At 40.5% G+C, this 20,330-nt stretch overlaps 1 protein-coding gene across 2 annotated transcripts in view; it reads left to right on the top strand.

The window, feature by feature from the left end:
- The first annotated feature begins 4,336 nt into the window (after positions 1 to 4,336).
- The window catches only part of nectin3a (nectin cell adhesion molecule 3a), a 32,813-nt gene continuing 16,819 nt past the window's right edge, over positions 4,337 to 20,330 (top strand). The window contains exon 1 of one of the 2 annotated variants that reach the window (XM_079674673.1): positions 4,337 to 4,526. In XM_079674673.1, coding sequence (XP_079530799.1) covers positions 4,454 to 4,526 — 73 coding nt within the window. In that variant the 5' untranslated portion in view covers positions 4,337 to 4,453. The remainder of the gene's footprint in view (positions 4,527 to 20,330) is intronic. The other variant, XM_079674674.1, reaches the window with a different exon arrangement.

Below are 20,330 nucleotides of genomic sequence, written 5' to 3'. Positions count from 1 at the left end.
CCCATATAATCAAAAGACACCCCGCAGTAGACTTGCTTGTTCTGTGATACTAATTCTTTTTTAAAGTTACTTAGAATAAGGTATGAATATTTCGTTCAGACACATTGTGATTCTGATTTCCACTTATGTTCCTAAGAGAACATCTTTAAGATAGTTTTGCTTTACCTGTTGTTTGTATCTCTATTTCACTCAACAACTGTTCCTTGTCTGCAAATTACCCATGTCCAGACTCCCCTGTAGAGCTTTTAGGTCGTTTCTCAACTCTCAACTCCCCCCCCCCCCCCCCCATCCCCACCTGTCATCACTTCATCTACAGCATCACCTCTTTCCACACTGTCAGAACAGAAAACAAACGGCTCTTCCTCTGGTCAAAATGTTGAATTGTGATGCTTTTCAAATTGGAAGACTGAAGAATAATTCCACTATTGGACAAATCAAGTGCACAGTTTACAAAAGATTACAGATTGAATGTAAAGTGCGGGCATGTGGCAAATCTGTAAAGGAGTTAAATGTAGACAGAACTATTGTATGTACAGTATATAGGACTTCACAGTATTAAAGCCTTCAAAAATTGAGATGCCCATACACAGTACACTGAAGCACAAAAAAACGTCCTTTAATTCCAGCAGATGGCGTTCTACATCCATTGTAACAGATTGTTTTATGCCTGCATTGGCAATTTTATTCTGAATTAATGTTTATGCACTTACTGGTGTTACTATTTAACATTCCCTGATATACCTACATTTGCATGTGGTAGTATTTATTTAAACCATTTATACATTGTATTTCCTTTTTTGTTTAAATAGATTTGACAAAATTGTATTGCATGATTGTGATTCGGATTAAACCCCATATTGTTAGAGAACCCTTTATGTGAATAAAGTGCATACCCTGGTGCTTATACCTACATTTACATGAGGCACTTTCACTCTAAACCAGCTTTGTACATACAGTATAAAATAATTGTGCACAACTTTAAACCATTGTGACTCTTAACACTTTACATTCCCAATAATGTGCATGTTTTCACTGTATATGAAAGTGCTACTACTCTTACACCATTAACCTGCAAGTCTGTTACCAAATCTACCAAGCCTTATCCTTTAGTAATGTGAATATGCTCTGTAACAGGTGCATTGTTTTAATTATTTTCACGTAAGTCTTCCAAAGGTCAGTGCAGAGGGTCATTTCATGCTGTGGCGTCAGCAGTGAGGTGACCTCTGCTTTAGATGGTCAAGCCTTGGCAGGGGATGGGACCATGAGAGTGGCTACAGAAAAAGGGGGGGGGAGGTTAAAGTGTGCAAGGTCTGGCCAATGTGACTGAGGAATGTTGTGTTTAACAAAGGCTGTTTTCACAGACTGTAAAATCAAAAGTCCCAGACAGTCTGTGTGGACGTGCACCCACTGGTCACAGGGGAGGTGGTGCCAGTGCTGCCTGGTAGAAAATGTAATATAGCTCACTGAGTAGTAAAGTATTTTTGCAGCATAAAACCTCAATGAGGTGACCATAATTACAAAGGTCACGGGCCATAAATGCTCATAAACTATTTAGTGCTACTGAGGGGGATTGAGCATTTCTGTAGCATTTCTGGATAAAAACTTATGCCAGTGGTGTGAAATAACCCTCACTTAAACTATTTCTCCCAAATTGGTGATATCATTATCACATTCAATGTTTAGTGGAAGAAAATAAGATGTCCCCTCATTAATACACAATCCTCCTCTTGCTCTGATTGTACTGTTCCAATGCAAAGTTGCCCAGGAGGGGAGATTGATTGGTGAAAAGGGCAGCACTTTCACCTGGGGATTTATAGCTCTTTGAGGATATAAATAAACCACCGGAGGGTATAAAGGCAGGGGGTATAGTGTGGCAACATATCATGGGTCATGCCTTAATCACAGTGATGCTGAGCTGTAGCTCTGGGAGAGGGACAGGGGTAACATTTTTGCAGGAGATGGTGGTTCCCTGGAGAGTTGACAGCCCATGATGAGGACTCTAATACAGACTGTGAAGACGTCACAGCTCAGCATGAGGGAATCACATCGGACGAGCATTTGTGCTTATCTTCACTGAATAAATATAATGTGCGAGTCAAACTGCTGAGCTAGCCTTTTATCAGTTTAGGCTGCAGTGCTTTATAATAATACCGTGCTACACACGGCGCTGGATTCCTGAATGTGTAAAGGCTGTAATTATCTAAAAGGAAAGAACAATGCAAGAGAGCGCTTCATATGTTTTAGGACAGAGTACAGTGAGCACACTTTTTTCAGAAACAGGAATCAGTGCAACGCTGTCATTGCATGTGACTGCTTTGTCCTTCAGTAGCTCATCTCCTCGGGTTTATATTAACTTCTACATTCACTTCCTTGTTTTCCCTAAAGAATGTCTTTATAACATTAGTTACATATTGACCACCAAACACGTGATTCTCATCATCTTGTTGTGGGTGTATTCATTTGACATTAAGCTGACACATTTTTGTAGACTTTGCATGGTTAATGGTACAAATTGTTAGTATTTCTCTTTTATGATACTTATTTTATTCAACGCTACTTTTTTTTCAAACAACGAATGTGCTGAATACACTTTGATAAAGATGACAGTCCTAAAATACTCAGAAATGTCTATAGTTGAAATAGTCCTGGTAGCAGAGGAAGCTGTGTTATACGTATTGACTGATTACATTTGCTAGCCCTTACAGATGTGCAACGTGAAAACAACATGTTTAAATACAATACAAAACCTGCATATGAAAACTTTATTGATAAGGAGTCTCTGCCTCATGGTTAGAGACAAAACAGGTTCAGTGTCTCTGTGAGGAAAACAATTAAACCTTTACATGTTCAGTCACTGCTGTAAGGAAGATAATCTTACTCAAAAAGTAAAACAGTCATTTAGACAATCATTTCTTTGCAATTTAGTTTGCATGTTTGAACAAGTGTGCTCTTGGAACAAGAGGATCGCCCACAGATACAAACTCAATTACACTTTTATTTCATTATTTTTAAGAGATCACTATTTGACAATGCCTAAATATTAAGCAGTCCACTTCTGTTATATCCAGGGTCAGTTTAACCCTCCACTGATCCCCAATCATGTTACCCCTTCTATCTATTAATTGTTTAGTAACTTGATTAAGCAGATTTATTGAGGACAATGAACAATGTAACATTATAAATGCCTTAAAACTAGGTTTTAACTCATGTTCCATCTACATAAAAGGCTTTCAACATTATTTAACAAAGCCAGTGTCAATTTAGGGCCCTTATTATGACAGTTTAAGTTGTTTTTTAGTGTTCAAAACAGTATTATTAAACAAATGTTTCTTTGATCAAATTACCTTAAACTAATTGCCATGTGGTGAACCTGGAGCTTTGGGCCCCCTGAGGTTTTGGGGCCCCAGGGCAGCTGCTACCTTGTGCAGCTGATCCATCCTGGGTAGTGGATGGATGGATAGATAGATGGATATATTACTGTTACAGCAGCTTATATTAAAGTAGAAGGTACCACTTTACAATAAGACTACCCTTATAAAGGATTCATAAAGGGTTTATAATTAGGTTATTAATTAGGTTGTAAACACTTTATTAATCCTTAAGAACCATTTATAAACCAGTTCTAACATAGTTTTCATACATCAACACAGGCTCACTATTTGGCAAGATGACTAAGCCTTATATTGGCTACCTAGCTTACTTCGTCTTCTTCATCAGCCAACATCCTTGGTATCTGTTGTTCACTGAGTTGATTCTCCCCCCACCCATCTTGATGTTTCTTGGCATCTCTTTATGACCATTCATTTACAAGTTACTAACATTTATTGTTGCCAAAAGGGAGCCTTATTGTAAAGTGTAAAACACATTCCCATGTATTAATGAGTTACTACCATGTCTAATAAGGCTTAGCAGTACAGATAAATGTGGGCTCACTATTTGGCAAGCAACCGGTCAAAGTTGCCCTGTTTATCTCATCTCTTATAAAGGCTTATATCCTACTTTTTTTCTCTCACAATATTGAATTAGATGATATTTTAATGCCTCTAATTTGACCCAGACCAACAAAACAAAAAACCTTTTTAATAGCCACTTCTGTATTGAGAAATATTGCTTAATAGGCTACTATAACCAGTAACACCACAAAACACATTCTGGTACCACTTTACACTAACTCATTACATCTCAGAGATGTCCAGTGTTGAAAGGTTGAAACAGAACAATTCAAATCAAATGGGGATGTTTGGGACTGCGTGTGTGTGTGTGTGTGTGTGTGTGTGTGTGTGTGTGTGTTCGTGCGCGCGCGCGCGTTTCTGTTTGTTGTCCTTGCAGGAGTGGTACAGCCCACGCGGATCGGTCGCTATGGAGAGCAGCGAGGCAGTCACAGAGAGCAGGACGAGCAGGAGCGAGGAGGACGGACACAGAGTGCCGGAGTGCACACACACACATTGGCATCATGGAGAAACGATCCCCGCCAGCTAACGGACTGCGACTTTTAACAACTCTGCTCACCTTTTACGGACTTACCTGTGAGTTAACTGTTTCTTTGTCATTTTGAGAGGCCATTGTGAGAAGTTGCCATAGTGCTCGGAGTCTCTACCGTTAGTCACTGATTCAAACCCGGCTAACGTTGGTCCTCGTTGTGCTGGGCTGTGTTCCGTTCAATGCCTGCTAGCTGTGTTCAGGCTAACGGTTCTGCTCTGTGATTATCCTAACTGTATGTCGCTAGGAAAGTAAGTTAGCAGTTGGCGTCAGTTCACAGTAAGCTAAACCTCGCTTGCACATTTCAACGGTGTTAACGTTATTAACAACAGTGTACCCTACCCAGCAACTTATTACACGCAAGCTAACCTCCGTTATAGTCCCATTTCTCCCTACCCGGGACAAGCGATAGGGTTAAGCGCAGAGCTGATTTCGTTGTAGTCACACGCACATTTTTTAGCTAAGAGGAGTTCTACTAAGTCACAACACGACTTGCCTTACATTAATCATTCATTGAGGAGCAGTATTGATTAGTATAGAAATATAATTGCGTATCTGTGTGTGAGTGGCACTCATGGTGAGCTAAGAGCAGCTCCTTTGTGAAAAGTTTGCCCACTGGTTGTTGGATAGGGATGGGGGATCCACGCTATTGAGGAGAGGCAGCGCAGACCTCTCCGCTTTGGGCGTGAGAGTGGCAGGGGAAATGAAGACATATTTCAGGGGAGGCTCTGCAGTCGCACAGTCTCTGGAAGTATTGACCTGCAGTTGGGCTGCATGCCAGTCCGAGCACCTTCCAGTCTCCATACTGTCCCAAGCTGTGCTTTGCTCTATCCCAGTCCTGAGCTGGGATTACAATACATGGCAGGCCTGATAAGACAAACATTGATGGATACTAAAAGTAAATTCCTCCAAAGAATGCCCAATTTTTTTTTCTGAATTCAAGGGCAATAAAAAGACTCCAATATGCCATGGTAGCAGTATCTTAAAAGGACCATAACACCTTTCTCGCATTGCTACATGCATGGCAGTCACCCTGGCACCAGCTAGGGCTGCAACTGATTGATGAATCTGCATTTTTTTTCATTTTTACATAATCTCTTGATGAATGAAACATTAGAACATTTCAAAAAAGATTTAGGAAACCAGCACATAAATGACAATGGAAAAGCTTGAACCAGAAAATTCCTTTTGCACCCATTTTTATTTGAATTAGCATTTGCTCAGCTATTTTATTAATATAGCCATATACTGGCATTGCCATTTGATAATAAAAAAATGTGCAGATATTCATTTTTTTACATAAGCAGAAAATCTAACCAGACATTTTTGATAAGCTAAAAGCCCCCACACAAAACAAGTTTCAGTGTGTCTCTACAGCTGCCATTGGTGCCAAATCAGTCACACACACACACACACACACACACACACACACACACACACACACACACACACACACACACACACACACACACACACACACACACACACACACACACACACACACACACACACACACACACACACACACACACACACACAGTTGCAACACATGCTTTTTCAGTCTTCTTCATACATTCTTTTTCTGTCTGTTCCCACTAAACACTGGTTCATAAATCAACACAGTGAACTGATAAACAACACACTGTTGCAAACTAAGCTGATTGGAACATGTGCTGCTGTTTGGAGCAATGTGTGCACACGTCTTAGTTTAACTAGTCACCTCGGCAGCCATACAAGCTAATTATTAACACAGGGCAATCTAGCCAGCAAAGGTTACTTTTGGTGTTGTGTTTGGAAAAGACTCCCTACCATATGGTTGAAGACCATGTGGCTCAAGCCTACTATTGTGCAGGGGTACTTTGAGTCAAGAACCTTCCTCGATAGTATCATTTTCAGATTCCCTGTATGTAGACAGGGCTTTGAGGAGGGGATTCATTCAAGGCGTGGCTACGGGTTGTGAGGTCTGTAATTGAAGACCTTAGTTTTGCGGTCTCTTCTCTTGGGGCCGCATGATTCATAATATAAATAAATAATGTTGTAATGGAGCCACCTAAATTACAGACTAAAAACAGAAATAGATTTAAAAAAGGCAATGTGCCGACTGAGCAGATTTGTTCCCCTTATGTTAATGTGCTTCAGTGGTTTATTAATTGACAGCAAGATGTAGCCAAGAAAGTGGTTTAGTCATTCGACATATTAATCCACTCCCAATTTGTCTTTACAATGCTAAGGCATATCAGGTCAAGACTTGGAGACATTTGTTTGAGGGAGATATTCGGATAACATCGTCTTTAAAAAAAAATGTTTTGGGCCACCAGTTATTTTATTACAGAGACAGATTTGAAAGTTGGAGAGAGAGAGATATATGACTCACGTAAACAGTACCCAGGTCGGAATCAAAACCGTGTCTACCTAGCGGTGATTGAGCCCAGGTATGTGTTTTTTGTTATAGCTCTACCAGGAAAACTATTTAGCCCAATTTGAATCTTTTTATCTTGCAACAAAAACTTCTGTCACACTGAATTTGACTAGATTCACTTGATCATAATAATTCAAAGTTGAGCATGAACAAAAGTATTTTTCTGGTCCACTGACAAAAGATGGCAACATTTTCACAAACATTTTCCACGTCTGGTGTTAATTATCCAGACTAGTTATTTTCTATTGAAAGTATATACAAGAAAGGGCATTAAAGTACATTTTAGCATTTGGACCCACATCTGTGGGTAGCAGCTGTAGCATTCATCAGTTCCTCTCATTTGAGGTTAAATCTCAGCTGTGATGCAGCAGCCTGAAAACTCCTAATCACATTAAATGCAGGCAGTGTTTTCCTTTTGAACGAAGGCCATCAGCAGATGAGTGTGCTGCTTTATTGTGGGACATGGAGGCAGTATGTGTGGGGTTCAGGGCGCAGGCTGTGGTCACCAGCTTCTGTTGACTCCACCCTTTGCTTCCTCTTCCTCGACAGATGTGACTGTCAGAGGCTTTGTATGGCAAGCTGTTCCCTGGTGGTCTTTCAGTAAATGAAGGGCCGTAACCCACAGTTTTTGCTTATCCCTGGACTTGTCGCTAGAATGAATAAAAAGACACCAATGTGACACTGCAGTGCATTTTTCATTACTTTAGCCCTTTTTCTTTCAAAAGTTCAAACAGGACTCCCTGCACTTACCTGATTAACTTGAATTGCACTAGAACATTTTCTGTGTACTTTATTTTAGGCTTTGAAGATGGTAGCAATTCCCACTCACTCAAACAAAAGTTACTCATCATATTTACAAAAATGGTACCCTCTTCCTTGTTTCCATGTTGGGTGGCCCACAAATGTGCATTAGAGAGGTTACAGTTATTAGGCTATGCCTTCATGGGTTTAGGAATTCACAATACAAAGAGTTATAACTGACCACTTTTAGGTGGTTACAGACATCTATGACTAAGGATTTCACTCTTATGGTATTTTAAATCTTGTCTTGAGGAATAAGAATGGCATTGTTATAATATCATGTTTTTTTTTATTCTCAGGAAATCCCATGAAAAGACAAAAAACAGCAATGAATTGAATACCGAGCTACGACATGGCTTATTCTTCCATTGTTGCCCAAAAAAGATAAAAAACACATCAATCTACATTACCATGAACATGGCCTCTGTAGGTTATTTTGAGCCAATCCCACATTCACAAAGCTGCCTAAATACTAGCTAGCTCACCAAATGTGAGGTTATAGTCACTAACAAATGCTGTGCCCATTTAGTCTTGTTTCAGTAACGTTGGCTAAAAACTTTAGGGCTCAACTGTTTAAAGGGAAAATAACTACTATGAAACTTAATATTTTTAACCCAGATTGGCATCTTCCACAGGAAATAATGGATCTTGGGGCTGGGTGCCACAGACAGGTTATGGAAGTTGCAAATAATTGAGGGGGGACTACAACTTTGTTGAATTTGGTCTTTCTGTGAGGTTTCATTGTAATGACACAGAAATCAACCTTTAACCGAACCCTCTTGTTTAACATGCCAATCACTGTGCTTTTGGTGGCACGGTGTCTATTTCCTCCCCGGACCAACATTATGAGTTACCTGTCATTAGAACCGAAGTGCATGGGGGTAATAAGCCATTCAAAATTGTGGGCAACAAGGGAGCATTCAAAAAATACATAGGAATTGCTGTTATTAGTGATGCTATTTTCACTGTGTGTTAGCTAGTAGCCTAGGTCTTGTCGACTGAATAAATCTTGAATAGACAATTGACTGTTTCAATTACTGAGTCATAGGAAACTATGCGGTAAAAATGGCTTCCAGATATTTCCATGGATAATTAACTACTGTGAATGAACACAGGCCAACCTTTTGGAACAGTTTTTGCCTGCTGTTTTCAGGAGTCAGGGTTTTTCCCTCAGGTTAGGGTCACTCTGATACACTGTGGCTTCACAGTCCATATTAAAGAGGTATACATGCAGGATGTGCACAGTCAGCAGTTGAATCCCCCAGGAGGGGAGCGTCAGGGTTATGGGAAACAGGTGTGGCTGATTTCCACGGCTCACTCTTATTTGTTTCACTCATTCAGCTGTCAGGTGGTTATGATGTTTGGGAAGAGCACACAGTCTGTTGCATACGCTGACCTACCCCCTACCACCCAAGTGGAAGATTATTAGCACTTACCAGTCAAATACTGGGTGGTGCTGACTGCAGCAAGTTAGCTTTCAGTAGTGTTGTCTTATTTGCTTGTACACAAGTGATGATGACATACATTACTGTAGCTAGTAAGGAATTTCCGTTGTCAACTGTTTTTGGCATATCCGAGTCCCGCAGTGACTCACATACTTTCTAGTTCTTAGCTCTCTATACGTCTTTCTTATCAAGTCTCCAAACATTAAACATATGTTAGGAAGGAACATTGTCCTTTGGCTCAACATAGTACACCATTTTTTAAAAGTCAGTCATCCAACTTTTTTAGTTCCCCCCCTACAAGTATATTTCTGTTATATCTTTATTAAAAAACATTTTAAATCGTTGACTTGACATATAACTTGATTTAGCAGTTTTAAAGTATTGGACTTACTATCCCAGTGTCTCAGGTCCAAAACCACAAGTGAGCAGGAAATGTTCCCTGCATGCTTTATTTACAGTAATAGAGTAACTGATTAGTCACTGTCCAAAACTGTTTATTGTATTACAAAAGTGATCAAGTCTAGGGCTGAACGATTAATCGATTTTAAATCGAAATCGCGATTTGAAATGATGCAATTATCAAATCGCAAAACCTGCGATTAAAAAAAAGAAAGTCACATTTATTTATTTTTGTTTAATTTTTTTAACTAATTTAATTTAATTTTCTTCTTGTGTGTCAGTCATCCTCACCAATCAGAAGTGCTGTGCTCCACATGTACCAGCCATTGTTAACCAATCAGAAGTGGCCCATGATAGAAGGTGATAGACAGATTAATCCAATCACACTATTTTTGAAAGAACCTGCCCTTTCCAAATGGCTTCCAATGGACCTTTCCTAGATGGTTTGGTGAAACAAACCATCTGAGTCAGGTTAGTAATGCTCCATCACATGTTTTACATCTATGACAGGGTGAATCTTAAACTGAAGCTTGACTTTAAAGCAACCCAACAGAAGTTTCATGTAAGTTTAGTTCTTTCACTCGTAGCTCGGGCTGCGGGGTTGCTAGAGACGGGAGCACGTTGATACGACCTTCCTAGCCGGATATATGGCCACATTTTACAATAAACCTCCGTTGGGTCGCTTAAAAACAAATATCGCAATTCAAATCGCAATCGCAATATTTGTCAGAAAAATCGCAATTCGATTATTTCCCCAAATCGTGCAGCCCTAATCAAGTCCAAAGTTTTCTAGGTTTCTAAACACACCCTTGTCCCTCATTGTTTGTGAGATAACACCAGACACCGAAACCGAGAAGAGAAAGAAATGTCCCCTGGCTCTGAGTCCCTGAATTGGCTTGCTGAGCAGCCCTTGTCCTTGATGCAGATATATTGCGGTAATGGCTTGAACAGGATTTTGGAGTACTGTGTCCCTTCTAGTATTGAGCCAAATGATTCTGTATTCCCCTGCCATCCCTGCTACACCCCCTATGTCCACATTACCCCCTATAGTTTACATCCCTCTGCTTTGGTTGCAGGGGCCGTCTTCATTTTCAGAAAAGCTGAATGCCTTTAGCAAATAATAACAAATAGACCGCAGGTGATGCTTCTGTTTGGTGTTGATGTAGGGATGAAGGAACATATACTGCATGTTTGAAAGCTAAGTGTAGAGTCATAGATTACTACTCACTGCTGACAAACACTATAGTTCAACGTGGTAGCTATGTTTGCCTCTAAATAGATTGCGAAAAGAATCTTCACAAAACAAGTGGCCAGTTCTATTTAGGGCTTAAAAACAATGTTAGAATAATAGCTATTGCAAAACAGATTGAATTACATTTTAAAGAGCAGGGGTCAGAGTTTAAAGATTGACTAACCCTACAGCCGTGAACTGGTTGGACCTGGATTAAATGAGGTACTACTGACTATATATTCTCAAAATATTTGTCTTCTATGTCCAAGTGGGCTTCATGTTATGGGAACAAACCAGACATGTAACCTGAGTACCAGAAAAAATACACTTGTATGTTGTCTTTCTGGCTTTATGTGATGCTCCATGGATTTAAAACTGTGGGAGGGGTGTGTAGTACATTGCAAAGAGGGGAGTGTTGACAATATTCCCCTTCGATTGAAGTCTAGACGTAGACTGTACAAGATACAGGGCAATATAATTTCATCATAAACAACGCAATTGGCCAATCATGTTGCATTGGCGTCTTATCAAATACATATTTTTGTGCTGAAGTAAAATCCGCTGTGATTTTTTTTCTTAATCCCAAATGACCTAGGCACCTAAATCTCCTTGTTCTCACAGTTCAAAGTGGGTGGTAAGTGAAAATCAAGAGTTGGGTTTTAATCTGTTGCAGAAACAGGGTGAGAGTGTGTGCCGGGAAAAGTGGGTGTGCCGGGAAAATGAACAACCTCTGACCAGGATAATGCTGCTGAAATACCACACTGACCAAACTACTTACTGTTTTTATTGACCATGGTACACACAGTACAGATGCTGCTTTTGTTGGACTGTGTTACTTCCTCTGTAATTGTGAAGCAGCTTCCTCTTTTAATGTTTTGTTATACCTTACATTAGCGAAATTCCTTAGAGGTAGCTGCATCCAAATGTAGCATAGTTAAACAAGTTTAAATAATATTATTATCATGAACTGTAACTAAACCTCTGAATTCTGTAGTCTTACTAGCACTGCTTAACAACTTGTTTTTTAGAAAAGTTTAACTTTTTATCTAAAGAACAACTGTTCTTCTGAACTCCGTTACTATTCAATGGCCACATAAAACAATCTTTAAACTTCCAGGCCGCATTATGAGGAAATAGTTAAGATTAGGTGAATGCTAGACAGAGCACTTAAAACAAAAGCCTAATTTAATATAGCACTATTTTAACACAAGTTGTTCTGCATTTGGTTATACATCTTCAGTGTTTCCCCTAGGTTTACTGCCTTGGCAGGGTGCTGCTCGGGTGCCCCCTTAATACAAATTTGAATTTTTTTTATCCTCTGGAGCAAAGAGAGGAGCTGTGGATTATTGTTATCGTACAGTAACAACGTATTTGTACATTAAAAAGTAATACAGTACAGTGTTAAACTGTACTACTTTTATTCAAACTGTATTCCCTTCTTATCATGTAGCCTACACGTCTTCCTTTCATTGATACATTTAAATACCTGCTGCAACCCTGTGCTGCGGCTGCTTCTCTCTGCCTCATCCTCTATTGCTGGAGGCAGCTCCACCTCATCTGATCTCTGATATGAAAGCAATCGTGTTATGATCATATTGAGCTATTGGTGTGAGTCTAACATTAAACAAGCAGTCTGCTTGTCATACATTGCTGACGACACATTTTAAGAGGCAATTTGTTGAGTCACTGCCGCTAAATGCCGGTAGCATCAAGCTAGCAAGTCCTGCATTAGCCTCACATCAACAGGTGTAGACAGAACATCCAATTATCCTGAGCTAATTTACTGAATAAACCAACTCACATCTCCTGTCTTTTTTTTCACCCAACTCATTAGACCAGTGGTTCTCAAAGTGGGGGGCGCAGAGGCATGACAGGGACCAGGAGGAAAAATGGTTATTACAACAAAACAAAAATTATTGATTCGAAAATAATATGATACAGTACTATTACGTCTGGGTCTCTGTGTTTCATTACAGCTCGGCTCTGTGTGTGTGTGTGGAACGAGCCATTTTGTGTGCGTGCACGAGCGAGAGAGAGAGAGCGCACCGGTACCCGAGATCGTTGTTGTTAGCTTCTGGTGCTAGCGAGCTACGCTAACAGATATAAGGAGTTTTTTCAACAACAAAGTGGAGGAGAGTCCTCTCCTGTCAGACTGAGAGACTCAGTGAGCTAAACTTTAGGACTCTCTCAGTGTTTCTCAAACGTTTTGGTCAGCATTAATGTAAACAATTATTTCCGAGGCACACGTTTATATGATCATTATAGTTATAAAAAAATAAGAGAATAAATTAAAAACAGGTATGAAATACTATATGACATTAAAAAAAAGAATAAAGTTTAAAAGGGGAGTGATTTGTAAAATATCCATAAAGAAAAAGTGAATCTGTTTACAGTTCTGTTTCATATGGGTGTTGAGAGATGTATCCATAGATCTCTTTATTTTGCTCTCAAAGTGCACCAGATTGATGCTTTTAACTTCAATATTTAAAAATCTTCCCGGGGGAGCTTGTCCCCGGAACCCCCTATGTGAGGTCCACACACCACCTATAAAAATAGCACTTTACCCCTGCTTACACCTATATGCCGTGAGCTGATTATCGAGCCTTCATTGTAACTGTCGCGGGTACACTGTGTATGTGCGTGGGGATTCTTGCAGTAGAACATTCCACTGTAGCGACCGGTACATTAATGGGAAACCCTAAATGTTTGAGCACCCTCTATGAAACGTCAAGCTACCCCACAGCACCCCCAAAATAAATCTCTGGCGCCACCACTGAGCCTGACTATTTGTGTTGGGGGGGCCCGACTTTTTTTTTTTCTCCAAAGGGGGGGCCTGACAGAAAAAGTTTGAGAACCACTGACAGCATTAGACTATTCTTCTGCTGGCGTTTCATTGTTGTTTTCTGTCAAATTCAATACTGTAGTTCAATAATGCAGATTTGTTTGACTTTTTTACACTTTGTTGTTCTCCTCCTTTCCTCTGCTCTTGTCTCTGTTTGTGAGTGTGTGCATTCGTGTGTGTGTGTGGGGGGGGGGGAACGGAGCGGAGCCCCGCCCTTCAGAAACAGAGTGGAGGGAGAATGAGAATACACAAAGCAGTGGACACTGAAACATGTACATACATTGGATAAATAACATAGGCGTTTAGTTTATTTAATAAAAGAGCACATGTTCAATGTGAAAAGTGACCGTAGATAGATTACTTCGGTTGCAATTTGGTGCTATAAATATATATATATTTTAAATAAAAAAAAAAACACCTTGAATTTCAGGCAGGGCGCGGGGCTCCGTTGGCAGGGCACAGCGTCCCGCCAAGACAATAGTAGGGGAAACACTGATCTTACTTCCTAGCAGTATATTGTTCACCTTCCACCAGCATTCTCAGATCTATCTCTCTCACAGCAATACCTAGACCTATTAAACTACTCCAGTGTGCAGATTACATGAGACAATCACTAACAACATGTCGATCCCTTTAAAAAGGTTTGTTTACATACAAGAAATCTAAAATTGGAGAATGATGGGAATTCTTTTAAAGAAAAACAGTGGAATTCCCACTGGGGTCTCTGCGGCATGTGGGAAACTATGTTTCCATTATGTTAGATCAGCCTAATGAAAGTACAGTAGCCTATTTAGACCCAGCGAAGGGCAGTGGAGTCTGTGATTAGCACAGAACCCATTCTCTCTCCTCAGCACAGCTCCACCCCGCCCCCGCCACCCAACATAGGGCCTGGTCTATTTCTGTCCTCATGAATGAAAATTGAGACTGGGTTTATAAGATATAATTTAAAAGGAGAGTGTAACTTGTAAATTGTGGAAAAAACACCAACCTGTGTATTTAAAAAAATCTGATTTGTTATATTATGAATCCCTGAAAGTTGAATTGAGTTGTTTTGAACATATGAGGCCAACAATGTATATTTTATTATTACAGAGACTTACAGTACGTGAAGGCTTGGACCTGGAATTATCCTTCCAAAGTAGCCTTTGTTTGGCTTGATGTTAGATTTTAGCGGATGCTGTGAATAATTTACCAAAATCAATTAAACAGATACTAGGCCAACCATAAAAGAGCTGAAAGTATAAAGGCTCCAGTTGTGTTTGAGTGATGTCTGGCTAATTGTTTTATGTAGTATATGTCTAAACATTCATTCATGGCTGTCAGCTTCTGAGACGAGATAAAGGTTTTTTTTGAGAGCAGTCAGCTATCTAAAAGAGGACAGGAGAGGATGTTCTTGATGAGCTAGCAGACCCTGACATAAACAACAATTCTACCCAAGTGCATTTTTTAACGCCACTGTGGTGGTGTGATACTGAGGGCACTGCGGTCTCTATTAGCATTAACGTGTCAGGGATGTCCTACACATAGGCTCTAATTGACAAAGACCCTTATTGTAGCTTCTCCGCCTAAAATTAAAACTCCCAAAATGAAGTTACCTATTCACACAGCAGCTTGAGAAAATGTCCTCCCTTGCTTTCTGTGAACATCTGGGACCTTTCCAAATGTCAATTTCACAAGAAAGTACTTCCTTTCATGCATTTCCTTGCATGGAATAATAACATTGCTGCCCACCTCTGTCTCCACATCACTGTGGTCAGAGACTGAAATACCTCAAACCCCCACAACAAACAATAACAAATCCCACACAATAAGGCAGGATGCTGTAGGAGTGTTTGCGTTGCCTCGATACACAGTGGCAGACATTGTTCTTCACCAGTTCTACAGCATAGTCCTAGTTGACTCTGATGAGAGGTTGTAACCTATCCTGACACTTTGTATGTCAACACTATTGATCTTTTTCTCTTAAGCATGGATCTTTAATCAAATGTGCCCTGGATGAGGAGAATTCCACATTGCTATGGGAGAGCAATGAAAAAGGCGTTTTGAAGAGGATGGTGATGTGTGAAAGAGGCCCGCACGCCTCTTTTTTAAAGGCCTGTCAGCCTCTGTTTGTCTCCACCATGAATTAGCCCACTGAAAAAGCCTCACACCCTCACAGGATACAATGCTAGGAAGGAAGGGGGTAGATTAGAGCTGGTGTAGGGACTAATGTTTCTTTCACACTGCACAAATATTTCTTACGATAAAGACATGCTATAAAACAGGCGATACACCACTTGGCCTATCCTGTCTCCGACTGATTGAGACTGAGTTATAGGCGTCACAAATAATAAAGCAACGGTCTGGGGTCCTGTGTAAGGCATACAGGCATTGTCTGTTTTCTTTTCCCGGTCACCTCTTTAGAAAATAACAATACCAGACAAATAGCTCCCCACCTCCTATTGACTTCTTTGAGTTTCTGGTGTTTAAAGGCTCATACAACTCTGAGAAAAAGCATTGAGACTTGGAGAGCTTGGCTGTGGGCTGGGAACGGTTGCTGTAGCGGGCATAAGTCCATTGAGACATTACTGAATAGCTCATTGTTTTATGACTTCAAAGTTACAATACTCATATATCAATCCATATTGTTTGACTGTTTTTGTGTGAGATTTGCCAAAACAGTTTTTCAACTTCATGTCAACGAGCAATTTTATTTTTAAATGTGACCTTGGTATCAGATGGAAGTTTAATGGTCAGCTAATGTTGTGATTTGCCTGTACTAAACTAAGGGTCTTTAGAGCAAGGAATGAATTACTGCATTCATTAAACAGTAATGAAACACTGCCCTTCAGCCTGTGTTCACCTCCTACACACACTTGAAAAGTACAGAAGCAGGGAAGAGGATGAGAACTAGGCTAGTAGAATGACAGGTAGCCAAACATACCTTCAACCAGTACAGCTATTGGAGTTGTTATCTTATTATCGAAACATTTATTATTCAAAATGAACAGCTACAATGTATTTATTTACTTTACAAGATGAATGTGCTTCTTGACTCAATGTAAATAGTTACTTTAGTGACATCTAAACTATGTAGGTTATCATAAACAATAGATATGATGGCCACAGATGTCAGAAGACCTATCACCCATAACACCGTCATCAATCAGCCCATGACCTAAATACTGCTGCTCAGAGTCCGATAACATGACGTTATAAATTGTGTCTTTGTAGTGCACAGCACACCATACATATTTGTATCAGTATCTTTGATTTGAGGGTCTTAACTCTGTTAAACTGTCATGTACTAACACTAGCTTGTAAAAATGATTGACCCAGCCTAGTTACAGTTTTATATCCTAACCCAGGTCTTAACTTGTGTCACTCTCACTCCTGTACTCCCTCTCAATGACTGTCTTATCCCTTGCTCTGTGTCCTTATTCTTCCCTGCATTACTATATTCATTTCTGAATGCTGAGCACTCAGTTTCCTCTCGCTTTAAACCACACTCCCTACTGCACAGATCTCATGTCTGCATTCTTCTCTTGTGAGGTCTGCAGATCAGTCCCCGTGAGTGCTGCTTGACATGATAATCTATGCATGGAGTTTGTCTACATGAACATGACATATTGTCTATCGTGTTGCTGCTTGTGAATGTCTCTGGCCTTGGATCCCTCCTGTCTCACACGGCTCTGACATGGCTTCAACATGAGGGTCTCTATCCAGGAGACGGCGTCCTCCTTTGGGGAAGTCAGGCCTGAAGCTGGGTCAGGTCTGGTTAGGTGGAGATCTTGGCTCATCAAGTGGCCGACGTGGAATGTTTGAGCCGGTTGCTAGGCAAACAGGAAGGTTTTGATTTACCATTGCGTCCACGCAGCAGCTTGTCGCAATTAGTGATGTCAGGAGGGAAAGAAACAAATATGAAGCATCTCTTCAAAGGCCAAGCATTTCCTTCCCATGAGTTCATTGTTTCCTTGGGTTTCTCAAGGAAAAAAGGGGGCAAAAGTGCAGCCTATTTTCTCAAGTCAAATTAGATTTTTACAGGCCAGGGTTCTTCCTGTTCCTTGCTGATTGAACTTTTCATGTTCCTTCTAAACATTTGGAAACATATTGTTTTCTTGGATAAAATGGAAAACCAGCAATGAAATGAGTGACAGTCCTTATCTGTGCCTGTATTTCTTGATGAAACACCATGACGGTTTGTTTAGCGACTGCTTACATTTCATTTGCCTGCTGTATTTTAGATAATATTTCACAGAGCTGTGGCTGTGTTCTTTATGGTCCCAGCCTCGCCGTGCCAAGTTTCCCCACTCTCCTCCTGGCTTTAGGTATCCCATGCAGAGGCCATCTGTCTCTCCTCCCATAATGTTAAGGGTGGAGTCCTTCTTTTAAGCACTTCCCCCCTTTCTCTCCCTCCTTCCCTACATACTCCCAAATGCTCACTGTAAAACAAACAGAACATAGCATGGATGGAGTCTAGTTTCTCTGTATGCTTTGACAGGCCTGAAAGCTGACACACTGCGATAGACAAACTACGTTCGGTAGCAGTTGGAGTGTCGTGTCAGGTAGCTGCAGAATGTGGAGCATGTTGGGGAGCAGGAGCCTGGTCGGAGACACGTGTCTTCATGCATCAACACAATGTCACGCATGCCAAGCATGTTAGTTTACCACTCAGACAACAAGTGTTGCAGGAGGATTTTTATCAGCAAGACATCTATATCCTACCAGTTAAATATATATATTTGCAAATATTTATCTTTCTGTCCAGCTTTTATCATTGCAATATATTTTTATTAAAGCAGTTGCACTAGTAAGGCGACAACAAACAGCTGTCAGGTCAGCTCAGATGGCCGTAGAGTACAGAATGTAAAACCCACACGGCTCTGACCCTTATTCCCCCCCACACCAGAGCTCAGGACTCCAGACGCAACGCAAACACCGGGTAACACATGCGCATTATAGCAGCGCGAGCTTTTTTTAGATCAGGTCATGATTCAAAGGTGGGGAAAAACTGTAATTGAAACCCTACATTATCTCTGAGAAATGGAATAAGAATCCTAAGCGACTCTCCCAAGTGTCTTTCCGACTGAACGGCAAATATGGCCGGCTGAGTTAAATGCTTTAGTTTAATAGGTTAAGAGTCTAAATACAGGGCAGAACTGTACTGGATTCGTTTACATTGTAAGGCAAGAAACACAAGGAAAATATTTTGAATATGTGGGTCAGCAGAGAAACAAACATACAGGAAAGCTGGAGTATTATAGCACAGCAGGGAACTTCACAACACAATGCAACATGCATTTAGGACTCAGCAGACATTCAAACCAAACGCTCTGACTCACATAGGAAGACACACATTGTGTGTGTGTGTGTGTGTGTGTGTGTGTGTGTGTGTGTGTGTGTGTGTGTGTGTGTGTGTGTGTGTGTGTGTGTGTGTGTGTGTGTGTGTGTGTGTGTGTGTGTGTGTGTGTGTGTGTGTGTGTGTGTGTGTGTGTGTGTGTGTGTGTGTGTGTGTGTGTGTGTGTGTGTGTGTGTGTGTGTGTGTGTGTGTGTGTGTGTGTCTTTGTGAAATTACAGGGGACGTAATGGAGCACGGGGAGCCTCAGCCTCCTTTGGCTATATTCCTCACAAACCAAGATAGCATTGCTGTGGCTTACCGCTCACATTCATGCCAGCGACTCAAAATACCAGCCAGTGGATCACTTTTTTATAAGCTTTACTCCATACACATCCGAGACTACGTACCAAATGGAAATGTATAGCTCCCAAATATAGCTTACTCCAAGTGTAACCGACTCAGGAAAACTGAGGCACACTGTTATAATATTTTCAATGAATTCAAATATTTCTTTTACATTTTCACTGCAAAGCAAACATTTTCACAAGGTTTATTGTGGATCTACTCCACAATTCACTTTTGATTTTGTAAAGTGTCTTGATGAATATTTAAGCAAACATATGTCTATCAATGGCTCACTTGTGTGATAATGCTCACAGAATAGCCTTGGATAGACTTGGATACATGTGTTTTGTTCCCATTCATGGCTGTAAACTGCAATTTAGGATTTATTTCAGGTTAGGTTTGGATTAATTCCCTCTGAGCTGGTTGTTTTTGTTTTCTTTTGCTTCAACTCAGAAGCACGTTTATCAAGTGTGACACGCAGACGACTGTCCATACAGCGTTCACATCACAAAACACTGAATCACACTTTTTTATATCTCACGGTTAGGGACCGGTGTGATTTTTCTCATTGTTCATGCTCATATTTTTTTGACTTTCTTTCATGTATTACAGCCTTCAATTAGCCATTATCGTCAAAACCAACTTTACATGTTGCATTACTTTACCTTAAAATAACCTATATCAAATAACAGGTCCAAAAAACCTGTGGTGGGCTTCAAGTTGAATTAAGGGCCTAATAAAAAGAGGGTATAAAACCAGATTGCTTGATGTGTTTCATCTCCTTCCAGGGAATTTTTTCCTGTTCCTGCTTGAAAGGTGCTCTGACAATTAGCGAGGGGGACAGTCTGAGTGTCCTGCGGTGAAAGTGTGTTGCTTATTATGAGGGAAAGCAGAGCACTCAGACTAACCACGGCGAAGTCTGGTCGTTTACCCCAGGAGAAACATGTCTCAAACTAATCATGGCTGTTATTGTGACTTTGGGAATACTTTGTCGTTGATGAGTGACAGGAATAAATGCATGAGCCAGTGCAATGCATCTTGCACAAATCATG

This window comes from Notothenia rossii (assembly GCF_949606895.1).
Source record: "Notothenia rossii genome assembly, chromosome: 4".
Taxonomy (NCBI): Eukaryota; Metazoa; Chordata; class Actinopteri; order Perciformes; family Nototheniidae; genus Notothenia; species Notothenia rossii.
Note: the sequence above shows the minus strand (reverse complement) of the source record. Positions and strands in the feature narration are given on the sequence as shown.